This window comes from Denticeps clupeoides, chromosome 1 (assembly GCF_900700375.1).
Source record: "Denticeps clupeoides chromosome 1, fDenClu1.1, whole genome shotgun sequence".
NCBI lineage: Eukaryota > Metazoa > Chordata > Actinopteri > Clupeiformes > Denticipitidae > Denticeps > Denticeps clupeoides.
This window is the reverse complement of record NC_041707.1, coordinates 9,766,735-9,777,959: the sequence shown is the minus strand read 5'-3', so window position 1 is coordinate 9,777,959 and position 11,225 is coordinate 9,766,735. Positions and strand designations below refer to the sequence as shown.

At 39.4% G+C, this 11,225-nt stretch overlaps 3 protein-coding genes across 3 annotated transcripts; all 3 read right to left on the bottom strand.

Annotated features, from left to right (window-relative positions):
- Positions 1–2,441: 2,441 nt before the first annotated feature.
- Positions 2,442–3,712, bottom strand: bdkrb1 (bradykinin receptor B1). Its single transcript, XM_028981163.1, has one exon. It carries the CDS (start codon positions 3,492–3,494, stop codon positions 2,442–2,444), a length of 1,053 nt encoding a protein of 350 aa, XP_028836996.1. The 5' UTR covers positions 3,495–3,712.
- A 2,699-nt stretch (positions 3,713–6,411) lies between these two features.
- LOC114790809 (B2 bradykinin receptor-like) lies at positions 6,412–10,810 on the bottom strand. Its single transcript, XM_028981176.1, has 2 exons — positions 10,747–10,810; positions 6,412–7,502 (listed from the first exon to the last, which is right to left on the bottom strand). The coding sequence occupies exon 2, from the start codon at positions 7,493–7,495 to the stop codon at positions 6,449–6,451; it is 1,047 nt and encodes a 348-aa protein (XP_028837009.1). The 5' UTR covers positions 7,496–7,502; positions 10,747–10,810; the 3' UTR covers positions 6,412–6,448.
- LOC114790815 (B2 bradykinin receptor-like) lies at positions 8,298–10,004 on the bottom strand (the record flags this gene model as incomplete). Its single annotated transcript, XM_028981190.1, is given in 2 exon segments — positions 8,298–9,972; positions 9,975–10,004. Coding segments are annotated over 2 exon segments (1,017 nt in total), but the record flags the coding sequence as incomplete, so codon positions are not given.
- Positions 10,811–11,225: the final 415 nt, after the last annotated feature.

Below are 11,225 nucleotides of genomic sequence, written 5' to 3'. Positions count from 1 at the left end.
AGAAAGCCATGAGAATGGCAAGATAAAGCTCAGCACGAGGCCACGGAGATGCAGCAGAGGAAGTAACTGGCCACAAAGAAGCTGTTCAACATGTATGAGGCTGCACAGGTCACTGCTATTTCAGCGAAAGTCAAATGCAGATGGGCAGGTCTGACATGCAGAAGCTATTTTCCATAGCCAATGATAAAGAGCTATGTGGTTGCTAAAGAGTATGTGGTCTCTTGACGTTTTTTTTCCACAGAACTGGCATTCATTTGGTTACAACAGACAGTTAAGTCTATGATGGGCGTTGGCCTCAGATGAATGAAGATGTTGAAGTATTTGAGCAATGTTCCTTTTTAAAACCATGCAAATTCACAAAATGAATGGAAACAGGGGCAGCATGTTTTTTAAAGGTAATATGTTCTTCTTTATTTGTGTGTATTTTGATTGGTGAAAATCTTATAAGATACTTTGACACAAAGCAATAATAGAAAGGTGAGCATGGGGCTTAATGAAATGTCCTTTTCCAGAGAATACATGGGTATTTCATTAGATAGCGTGTCACAATTTGTATAAAAGAGTTTCACTTCTCATGCAAGTAGGTCAGATAACAATCAGTCCTGTTCAGCTAAACACTGATCCTGCTGATGGCAGCACAAAGGGCTACTTCAGAAACAAAGTTCATATAGAATACTATACACATAAACATGAAAGGGAGCAGTATTAAATGTAATAATCATTATCAACATGTTCACAACATGACAATTTGGTAAAAAAAAAAAAAAAGAATACCATCAATATATTGCCACTGCTGTGCTACACAGTGACTCATCCTTAATCTTGAATGCCCAGACAAATGTTTAAAAAAATATCTTTAACATATTTGACTTCCCATCGTGTTACAATTACAATATCCCTTAAAAAAACAATTTCAGCAATTTATTTCAATTCAGTTCATGTGTAATTCCTTACAGAACCCATGGTATGATACATTGTCATCAGTGTTGTCTGCTTGAAATTCTGTAATGTTGTTGTATATTGCCTGGTATGCTGGTTTAATGTTATAAGTAAAACCACCTGTTTGCGTGAATGGACAAGAATTTGTGCTCTATGTTCATTTACATTTACAGCATTTATCAGCAACCTTGTATCATTAGTTACAGGGACAGTCCCCCTGGGTAAATTTAGGATTAAGTGTCTTGCTCAGGTTCACAATGGTAGTACGTGGGATTTGAACCTGGGTCTTCTGGTTTCTAGGCGATGAGAGCGAGTATTTTTACATTTTGGTCAACCTTGGTTCTCTGTTGTGATCTGGAAAATCTCTGGAATATGTGATAAAATCTTGGTCTTGATGCCTGGTGTCTACATTACAAATAGAAATGTTTCTAAAATGCTTTTAGAAAGATGGAAAGCCATCACATTTGTTTTATATTTTAAAAACCTCAGACATGGAACTGTTAACACTGAAACGTTTCCTGGAATGCGTGACAGTCCTCAAACTTTATAGATATAGAGCATTAAGGGGCCGCGCTTTAACGATATCTTTCTACTTTGAAAGCCTAAACACGCAAGCTACTGAAGTTAAGACATGAGAAGCTGGTTGGACTCAAGTAGCTTCCCTGGCTTCCGTACTGTTCTCTGCCTGCCTGCTTGCCGCTTTTGCAGTCTGTCAAACTATTTACATTAAAATGTTCTGTGTTTCTTCTTCTGTCTCGTACTCAGGAAGAGCTACAGAAGAGCATGATCCAAAAATCCATAAAAATCAGAAAAATCCCCAAACGATGAAAATCCCTGAAACAAGTTATCCTGTGATCACAGCATTGCTGGCAACATCAAGTTTTAATCGAGTTTGTTATTTTTGTCTCACTTATTGAGTTTGTTCCTTGTACCTAGTCCTTTCCACACCCCCACTATCTCTTAACAGCTTGTTTACTTTCTATCATAACTTGCAGCAGATCTTTTTCCATTGCTTTTTAAAAATCATTTCTACAACCTTCCATTCACCTTGTTCTATCATTCTTAGCAGCTCATTATGCTTTATTCTGCCTTTTGAGTCATGTTATTTGATATTTGCACTCTGATTTAGGCTATCACTATCACCAGAAAAGCTGATCCATAGCTTCCATAAAAACTACAGTTGAGGATACATCACAAAATTCAGGTCTAGAGCTACACATGTACGTAGGGCAAGCCAAATTATTTAAGCACATTTGTTTTAATTAAACATGAACTAAGTGCTTTAAATGTGCATTTATAGTTGAACCACATTTTGTCATGTGACACATGCCTTTGTTACTTTTGATATAAGTGTAACAAATTATTAATTAATAATTTGCGGCATTACTGTGTTTCTTCAGTTTATTTTGATCTAAAAAAAAAAATAACTTAACATACCCTGTTTGTTATATGGAGCATTTACAAATGTACAAATCACATCTCACCAGTAATTAAGTTGCTGTTTATATGACTACAGGTTTTATTTGCTCAGTCCTCAGCAGGTAAGTTGTGAGAACTGATCGCTGCATGGTGGTAACGTCAGAGGCTCTCGAGTGCTTTCTCCTCCGATAGATCTCGCTAATCTTCCTGCGGAAGTACTGGCCAGAGCACACATACAGCACTGGATTCAGACTGCTGTTGAGAAAGGCGAAGTATGTAGAAAACTGGTTGCCGATGTCTAGAGCGTATGCCCATTGTCCGCTGTCCAGCATGTTGAAATCACAGAGAAGTTCCAGGAAAGTAAACAGGTGGAAAGGGCCCCAGCAGATGAGAAAAAGCAATGTCACAGCATACACCAGCACGGTGGCCTTGTAGTCGCTTCTGTCTGAAATCCTGATCTTGTCCCTCCTCACCCTCAGGGACTTTGCTATGTTGCAGCTGCAGAAGAGAATGATGAAAAAGGGCAGTAGAAAGCCCATCAGGTTCAGCAGCATGTGATGGGCTATCCTCCAACTGATGTTGGGAAAATCAAGAATGCACGACATGATGTTGTAGTCATGGTCATATTTGACCTTTCTGTAAGGCAAGATGGGCAAACACATGATGATTCCCGAGATCCACAGGGAAACACAAATGGCCTTGGCATAACGAGTCCTCCTCAGCCACCTTGCTTTCATGGTCTGCACCAGAGCCAGGAAGCGGTCCACGCTGATCATTGCCAGCAGAAATATGCTGGTGTACATGTTGATGGTGATCGAGAGGCTGACTGTTGCACACATGAAATTCCCAAATGGCCACTCATAGTTGTTCATGATGTTTATGGCCCAGAATGGAAGCAGGGAGAGCATTATGAGGTCAGCAAGGGCCAGGTTGCCCAGGTAGATCTCAGGGACGCTCCATTTGCCCCTCTGTAGCAGGAAAACCAGGAGGACAAAGGCATTCCCAATGATCCCTGTAGTGCAGAGGATGAAGATATAAGGTGGCACAATAGTGTGAACAAGATCCAGGTCAGCGCTGTTGTTTGTTCCGGAAGCAGAGGAGGAATCACTGCTATTTCGGGACTGGTACTGATCCATGTTCTGTTGTCAAAAGAGAGAATTATTAAATCTAGTGTTATAGACATATCATTCAAAATAAAGGAATAATGTGGGCAAGAATAATTTAGTGCACTTACTGTATATTTACATCTACATTTACATAGTGATCGATTTTTTAAAATCAAACAGTTCCTTTTTTATATATAGTCTATTTTGAGTTTTGCATTTACATTTACGTTTACAGCATTTATCAGACGCACTTATCCAGAGCGACTTACAGTCAGTAGTTGCAGGGACAGTCCCCCCGTGGAGCAACTTAGGGTTAAGTGTCTTGCTCAGGGACACAATGGTAGTAAGTGGGATTTGAACCCGGGTCTTCTGGTTCATATGCAAGTGTGTTACCCACTAGGCTACTACCACCCCTATTTGCAAATAGTTCTAAACAATAACTGTACATTTAAAAAATTTGCATTGACACTTGATTCTGATAATGTGGAGGTAAATAATTAAAATAATGAAATTTTATTTCATGTGTAACTGTGTAAACATTTCATGGTATTAGTTTTCTTTTTTAATCACTTAAACATTGAACACCAGAAATATATCAGGATGCACGACAGTTGACTGACCTACTACATAATGCACAATACTATTCAAAGTTATTAAAATCCCTCTTACATAATAGATGAAAATGTATTAATTTTTCATATTAACAATACAATTAAACAATGCAATTTAAAAATTTAAAATGAACACCTGTACCTTGTAGTAAAGGCTGTAACGTTACAGCGGGACAGAAGCCACAGTCGGTTTGAAGGTTCTTCGGTTGTGCAGAAGAAATGTGACTGGGAGGGAAAGTCATTCTGCAGCTCTGTAAACATAATGTAACATTCCTTCACATATTCCCGGCCAGGCAGACTCAGCTTGTTTATAGCTGAGACTTATCATCCCGCTGGACACAGAGGAGAGCTAACGTACACACTGGAGGAGCCGTGCCTTTCAGCGCCTGGAGGTAGGATGCTTGTTGAGTGTTTTTCCTTGAGGCAAGAATGAGATTTACTTTTCAAATTATCATCAGCAATTACTCAAAGTCTGTTGATATCGTGCGGACCTTCTGCTTCATCACTTCATTACTTGTGTGGGCCTCGCTGCATAAAATTCAAATACCTAATCCCTTTTGCTGTCATGATCTCCTACACCAACACAAACATGTTGGAACCGATGAAACTTGTTGGTTTTCATAAGCTACGGAACAATTGACATTTCTTCACTGTACTCAAGCACAAGCACAATGCTGGTGCTGTTAAAGCCTTATAAGCCTTTTCTCACAGGAATATATTCTTATGATACTCATAAAACATCTATATCATTTCACTGGAATACTTTAGGAGGACCTTTTTTTCAGAACGCACAGACAATTGCAATTGCAGGAGATGGGTGACCACCAGGGGGCGCTAAACCATTAAAAAATTTAAAGTTAAAGTTAATACTCAGTGTTGGGGAGTAACGAATTGTAATTGTTATCCATTACAGTTAATAGAGGAAAATGTGAAATTAAGTTATTCTGTCTGCTTGGATGTATTAGCTGGACTGTCTGTGTCACCAGTAAAAGGTTAAAGTCAGTGTTTGCCATTATAAAGTAAAGGATGTCAAAAAAAGAAATACGATGCACTCCAAATAAAATATAAAATTATTGAAATATAGTGCTTTTTTATGTGACACATTGTGGTGCAGCCAATAGAAATATGGATAAATAATAGCAGTGATTATAACTTGATTATAGTTTAATTTAACGTGACAGGACTGCTGTTTAAAAGAGTGTAAATGTTTAGCACTGCTATATAAGGCATTTAAAATTTTCTAAATGGTTAACAGTTAATATTAATTGATCATTTAAATTGAATCAAATATAATTAGTTACTTTCATAAAGTAATGGAAATTACTACACTTACACTTATACTTTAAACAGGGCAATTGTTAAAAAGGGTAATTGTTAAAAAGAACAAATAATTTTTCAAAGTAATCTGCCCAACACTATTAATAATCAATGCCTTTGCTTTTAGGAATAAAAATAAAATATTCCTACTAGCATATTCCCCCTGATAATGTCCAGAGTGCTGCATGGTCCCTCCTGGTCCTGACACGGTGTAATTGGACACCTTTGAAGAGTTGCATATCTGATGACCTTTTCTATTAAGTGCTAAGAAAAACAGACTATCACCATTCTTTAAGTTGGTGCCGTTGCTTGTCTTAATGGGAAATAATTGGATTTCTGGTTTTGAAAACAGCTCTAAATGAAGGTGGACCTGCTGATGCTGATGTTTCAAAAGACTTCCTGACTGAGACAGCTGACGTTAAATGTTGTTAGCCCGGATAGACTGCACATTTATTAGAATCACAATAAAACAGCACTTATAAAATTAAGATTCTACATGCAGCAACATAACATGGCAAAAAGTCATAAAATCATAATGTAACAATTAAGGATAGATTAAATATAATTCAAAGTGGAGAAATTTAATGGATTAGTTTGTCCAATGGAAACAAGCCATTTTTTTTTCAACTACACAAATATAACATCTTTTCTACACAAAAACCCTTCATCTAATCAAAATGTTATATAATCTGAGTAGTCCACATGTATACATACAAATAGTCAAATATTTTCAATACACTATTTCCTTTGTTTATTAATTACCATTCTTGTACCTGACAAGAAACCTAAAACTGTCAGTTGACCTGTGAATTTATAGATGCTAATAACTGAGGGCAGTGTTTATGAGCTTATACAGTGTACATTCATTTCACATTTGGTCATTTTATACTAATTTTGCACAGAAGACAGTTAATTATAACATTTTTAGAGAATAAATATTTCCATTACGATGACACTGCAGACACATTACAGCCACAGAGAAGCAGTGACAGTGATGTGACTGAGCAATAGCAGCCGGGGAACAGTAGGAGGCGCTCTCATATCACACATGCTGGCTCACATGCGGCTGCACTCGGTGTATCTGCTGCTGAAGGATGAGGTGGCAGCAGGAATGGCCTGCCTCTTACTACAGCTGTAGATCTTCCGGAACATTCCCTCTGCTCTCTGCCTGAAGTGCTTGCCCGCAATCACGTAAAGGAAGGGATTTATTGTGCTGTTGCTGTAGCCAAGGTAGGTTGACAGCTGGGTGGTTATGTCAAGTCCGTGAGCCAGGAGACATCCAGAAATAACCTGGTAATGATACAAGGTGTCCAGAAAGATCGCTATTTGATAGGGAAGCCAGAACAGAATGAAGGTGGCGAGAACTATGAGAACCAGAAAAGCAGCCTTCTTCTCCGTCCGGCTGGACACGCTGCGTTTCACCTTCTCGTTGCAGAGGATGGAGATGATATGGTAGCTACAGTAGGACACCACAGGCACCGGGACCATGAAGCCCATGATGTTCACGGTCACATTGTATCGAATCCTCCAGCCATCGTGGGGATAGGCCAGGTAGCATGCCTCCACCCCGTACTCAGGGAAGAAGTCCACCGAGCGGAAGAGCAGGGCGGGCAGGCTGAGGAGAGCACCTACGAACCAGATGATGCCGCAGATCACCCAGGCCGTGAACGCGTCTCTCTGCCACCCCAGAGAGAAAGGCCTGGCCAGAACAAAGTAGCGATCCACGCTCACCAGCGTCAGGAACAACACGCTACAGTAGTAGTTCATGCCAATGACAAGGTTGACCAGCCGGCACATGAGCGTCCCGTAAGACCACTGGAATTTACGGATGACTGTGACGACCCAGAAGGGCAGGCAGCACACCATGAGCAGGTCGGCAGCAGCCAGGTTCCCCAGGTAGATGTCAGCTACTGTGCAATGCTTCCTCTGAAGGCAAAACACGCAGAGGACAAAGGCGTTGCCCGCCATCCCCAGCACGCAGATGACCAGCATGTAAGCTGGCTGCATGGCGTAAACCCATTCCCATGCTTCTGTGTGGTTGCACGCACTCTCTCCCTTGAGGTTAACGCCCACCACTGCTAGTTCCGTTGCGTTCGACACCATGGGAAAGCTGTCTCAAAACAGAAATATTAAACACATATTAAACTACACCTCATGTCTGTGTTAATAAGTACGCAGAAGCTAAGGTTTGCAACTAAAAGGTATTTGCTGGCGGGTGACCGCTTGCCAGCAGAACCCACATCAGCTTTCCAAACAAAGTGGCTGGGTGATTTGTGGAGAGAGTTAGATAAACAGACGCACCGTCTCTGATGTTCACTCTTTATGAAACTCACCCACTGTGCCTGCCAAAGGAGACGTTTTCACTGGAACTGCGAAATTTCTACGTCAACCAGCCCACCATGCCAGAGGAAATCAAATGTGTGCGTCTTGACCGGCAATTCATCCAAGATTATTACATTTTGTTTTATTATTATTACATATTTAATGTAGAATTTTTAGTATAGACACATATGACAAGAACAAGACATCCTTTACCTTTCTGATCATCCTGTTTTGAATTTCAATGCTTGGGACATCTTGAATTGGTTGTTAAAGGCTATTAGGACTACTGCTACTAATAATAATAATAATATGAATGATTATACACAGACATCCTATATTCATAAGTTACATAAGCAGGAATGATGCATGCATGACATTTTTATCAAGATAAATGTTTTCATTTGCATTCTGAAAATAAAACGTCAAATGTTTTTATTTGCAAGTGGAAATTAAGATATTTTCAAAATTTCCAATCTCAACCAATGCAGCACATCTCATTGAACAATAAAAATGTGTAATTATTCTTGTTTTGGTGATGCATATGGAAAAGGATATTAAGTATTAAGGATATTTATTTGTGTTTTACTGCCATAGAAACATTGCTTGATGGAAGACTGTTGACTGAAATAATAAACACGTCTGACCTAGCACGCAATGGTTTCCTGTTTAGCAATGGGGTGTGTCACTAAGTCTGAAGAGCGTCTGACCAAAAAGTTGGAACTAAGACAGGTCACTTTAATGTTCAGGACGCAATAAAAAGTCACAACTGAAAAGTATGTGGTGCCTTAAATAAATTAAGGGAAAAAAAGGCTCAAATGTTTTTCCCAGACTCACTCAATGGTTGAGGAAGTTTTGACAGCACCAAATGGCATTTCTTTATGAAAGGGGGAATATATAATGTATAATACAGAATATGCACAATATTACAAATATTTTGCAGATTTTTTTTTGTTGTTGTTTAGCAAAACAGTAAAATAAAAACAGAGCAAACAATACAATTTTACAGAAAAATTCGCTATGTAGCAGCACTTAGGTTACTATGACCATAACAGTAATTGTAAAAAGAAGACAAAATAATATAATTGTCTTAAATTGCGATTTTAAATTTTAAGTTATATATACATATCAAACTGAATAAAAAAAATAAATAGCAATACTGTAAGAAAATGGTCATAAAATAATAGGCCAGTTATAGTTTAAGTATAGTCAGGTTGCTTTAAATTCAGCTAGAACAAAACTGGGCATTGAGCCTGTTTGCTCTTCTTCTCTTTTCAGTTTGAGGCAAACGTTTTCAAAGTTGATGAGAACTGAGATTTTGTAGAGCCACTGGTCATTCTCCTTTGTAGAGTGAACTGCTTCACCAGCTCAATGACCTTCTTCCTAAAATTCTTTCCCACAATCACATAGAGTATGGGATTGAGCACACTGTTGCTAAGGGCAAGGTAGGTGAAGAACTGATTGCAGATTTCCAGGCCAGTCTCTAGAACGCATCCAGTCAAGACTTCAAGACGTGCAAGGACATCCAGAAACGTCACCAGATGGAAGGGTATCCAGCACAGAAGAAAAACCAGCAGCACGACCAGCACCAGCACCGTGGCCTTCTTTTCTGTGTTCTGTGCATTGAACCTGTCCAGTGCCTGGCCTTGAAGGGCCAGACAGATCCGGTAGGTGCAGAAGGTGATGACAGACAGGGGAATAATGAAGCCAAACAAGATGAGCATCAGGTCACATGTCAGCTCCGATGCGAGGCTAGGGTAGTCCAAAAGACAGGCAGTCACGTCGAACTCAGGGACATGGTGAACGTGTCGGAAGGTGAGCGTTGGGATGCTAAGGAGGATCGCCAGGCCCCAGACAGCCATGCAGCTTAATTTAGCGTAAAATGGTCGCCGCATCCTCCCATGGGACATGGTGTGCACCAACGCCACATACCGATCAGCGCTGACCAGGACCAGGGAGTAAATGCTGCCATACATGTTAATCTTAATTCCTGTGTTGACGAGGCGGCACAGCGCCTCACCAAACTGCCAGTTGAACTCGTTTGCAATATTGATGGCCCAGAATGGAAGGCAGGACAGTAGAATGAGGTCTGCCACCGCAAGGTTGCTGAGGTAGATTTCTGCCACAGTGCAGGGTTTCTTATGCAGGCAAAACACCACCAGGACAAAGATGTTGCCAATGATGCCCAGGACACAAATAATAAACATATAGGTCGGCTGCATGGTGTATAACCAGTCCCATGCTTCAGAGTACGGACAAAGACTGGTGTTGGTCTTTCTCCAGGTGTTGTTGGGATCAGTTATGGGCAGAACTGATGGTGGAGCTGTTGTGAAGATGGAGTCCATGTTGGGAGCTGTCAAGAGATATTTGTTTCATTGTAGCTGTGTATGTCCATCAGGATGAAACATGCAGGGGTTATCATGCAAAAAAGTTCAAAGATCCTTTGATTTTCAACTTTGGTTTAGAAAAAGCCTGTCTGAGATGTGTATGTGTTCCCTGGCTGCGTTCCCATCTTTTAATATTAAAAAGCTCTAAAAAATATTGTTGTATATAGATGAATAGATCGATAAGGCTCACCAAGGAATGGAAATAACTCAGTATATCAATTATTTATTTCTTAAACAATTAAAACTAAAATTATAATACCATTATAAAGATATGGTATTATAGAACTGTAACAGGATAGTTCCTTTACAACAGATTTTGTCACAATATTAAATAGTCCCATGACTTAGGAGTAGTCTTATTCTGGACTGGAAAAGTTCAGTGTAATATGACATCAATCCAAGAGTACATATAAAATATCTTACCTGTGCTATAAAATAATTATGTAAGAAGGTTCTTCTACACATATGTTATTACATTTATTAACATTTAGTTTATACAAATCACAGCTGTATGACACTGTAAACCACTATGGTATATATTGTAACATTCAAAAAGTAATAAAATCCAAAATTAAGAATTGATTTACACATTCATTGTATAAAACAACACAGACGAGCTTTCTTTCATTAGTTCACTGCTCTTCCTACCTTGTTGAATAAAATGATTTAAAAATCCAAGCGAGTTTTCTCCTGGGTCCCAAGTCCTGGTACTCCACACTGACCAGAAAGCATTTACTGAAAACCTTAAGTTGCTGGTATGGCCCTTTTTAAGTGATGTCAGTGCATAACCTCCCCCTCTCTGACTCTCTCTCTCTCCGTCTGCCGCTTTTGCTTTTCCGTCATGTGTCCTACTGCAGTTGGTGAGCGCATTTAACCAGAAACACATGCGGGCAAGCACTTACACAATCACATTGGCTCAACATGGTAGGTGTCTTATTATCTGACTTTTATAATTCATAACTGTTTGGAAAATATTTGAGAAGTCATGGCCTCATTTTTTTTATCCATGTGATGCTATGATGCTGAGTATGAAATTGTTTACAAAAAAAATGCCTGAGCTATTTGCTATCCTGTGATTGTTGTTCATGACAATAGGCACTTAGAAGAGATTGAAGACACCTTAGCGA

Coding starts and splice junctions, on each gene's coding strand:
- bdkrb1 (XM_028981163.1), bottom strand. CDS start 3,494: ATGGATCAGTACCAGTCCCGAAATAGCAGTGATTCCTCCTCTGCTTCC.
- LOC114790809 (XM_028981176.1), bottom strand. CDS start 7,495: ATGGTGTCGAACGCAACGGAACTAGCAGTGGTGGGCGTTAACCTCAAG.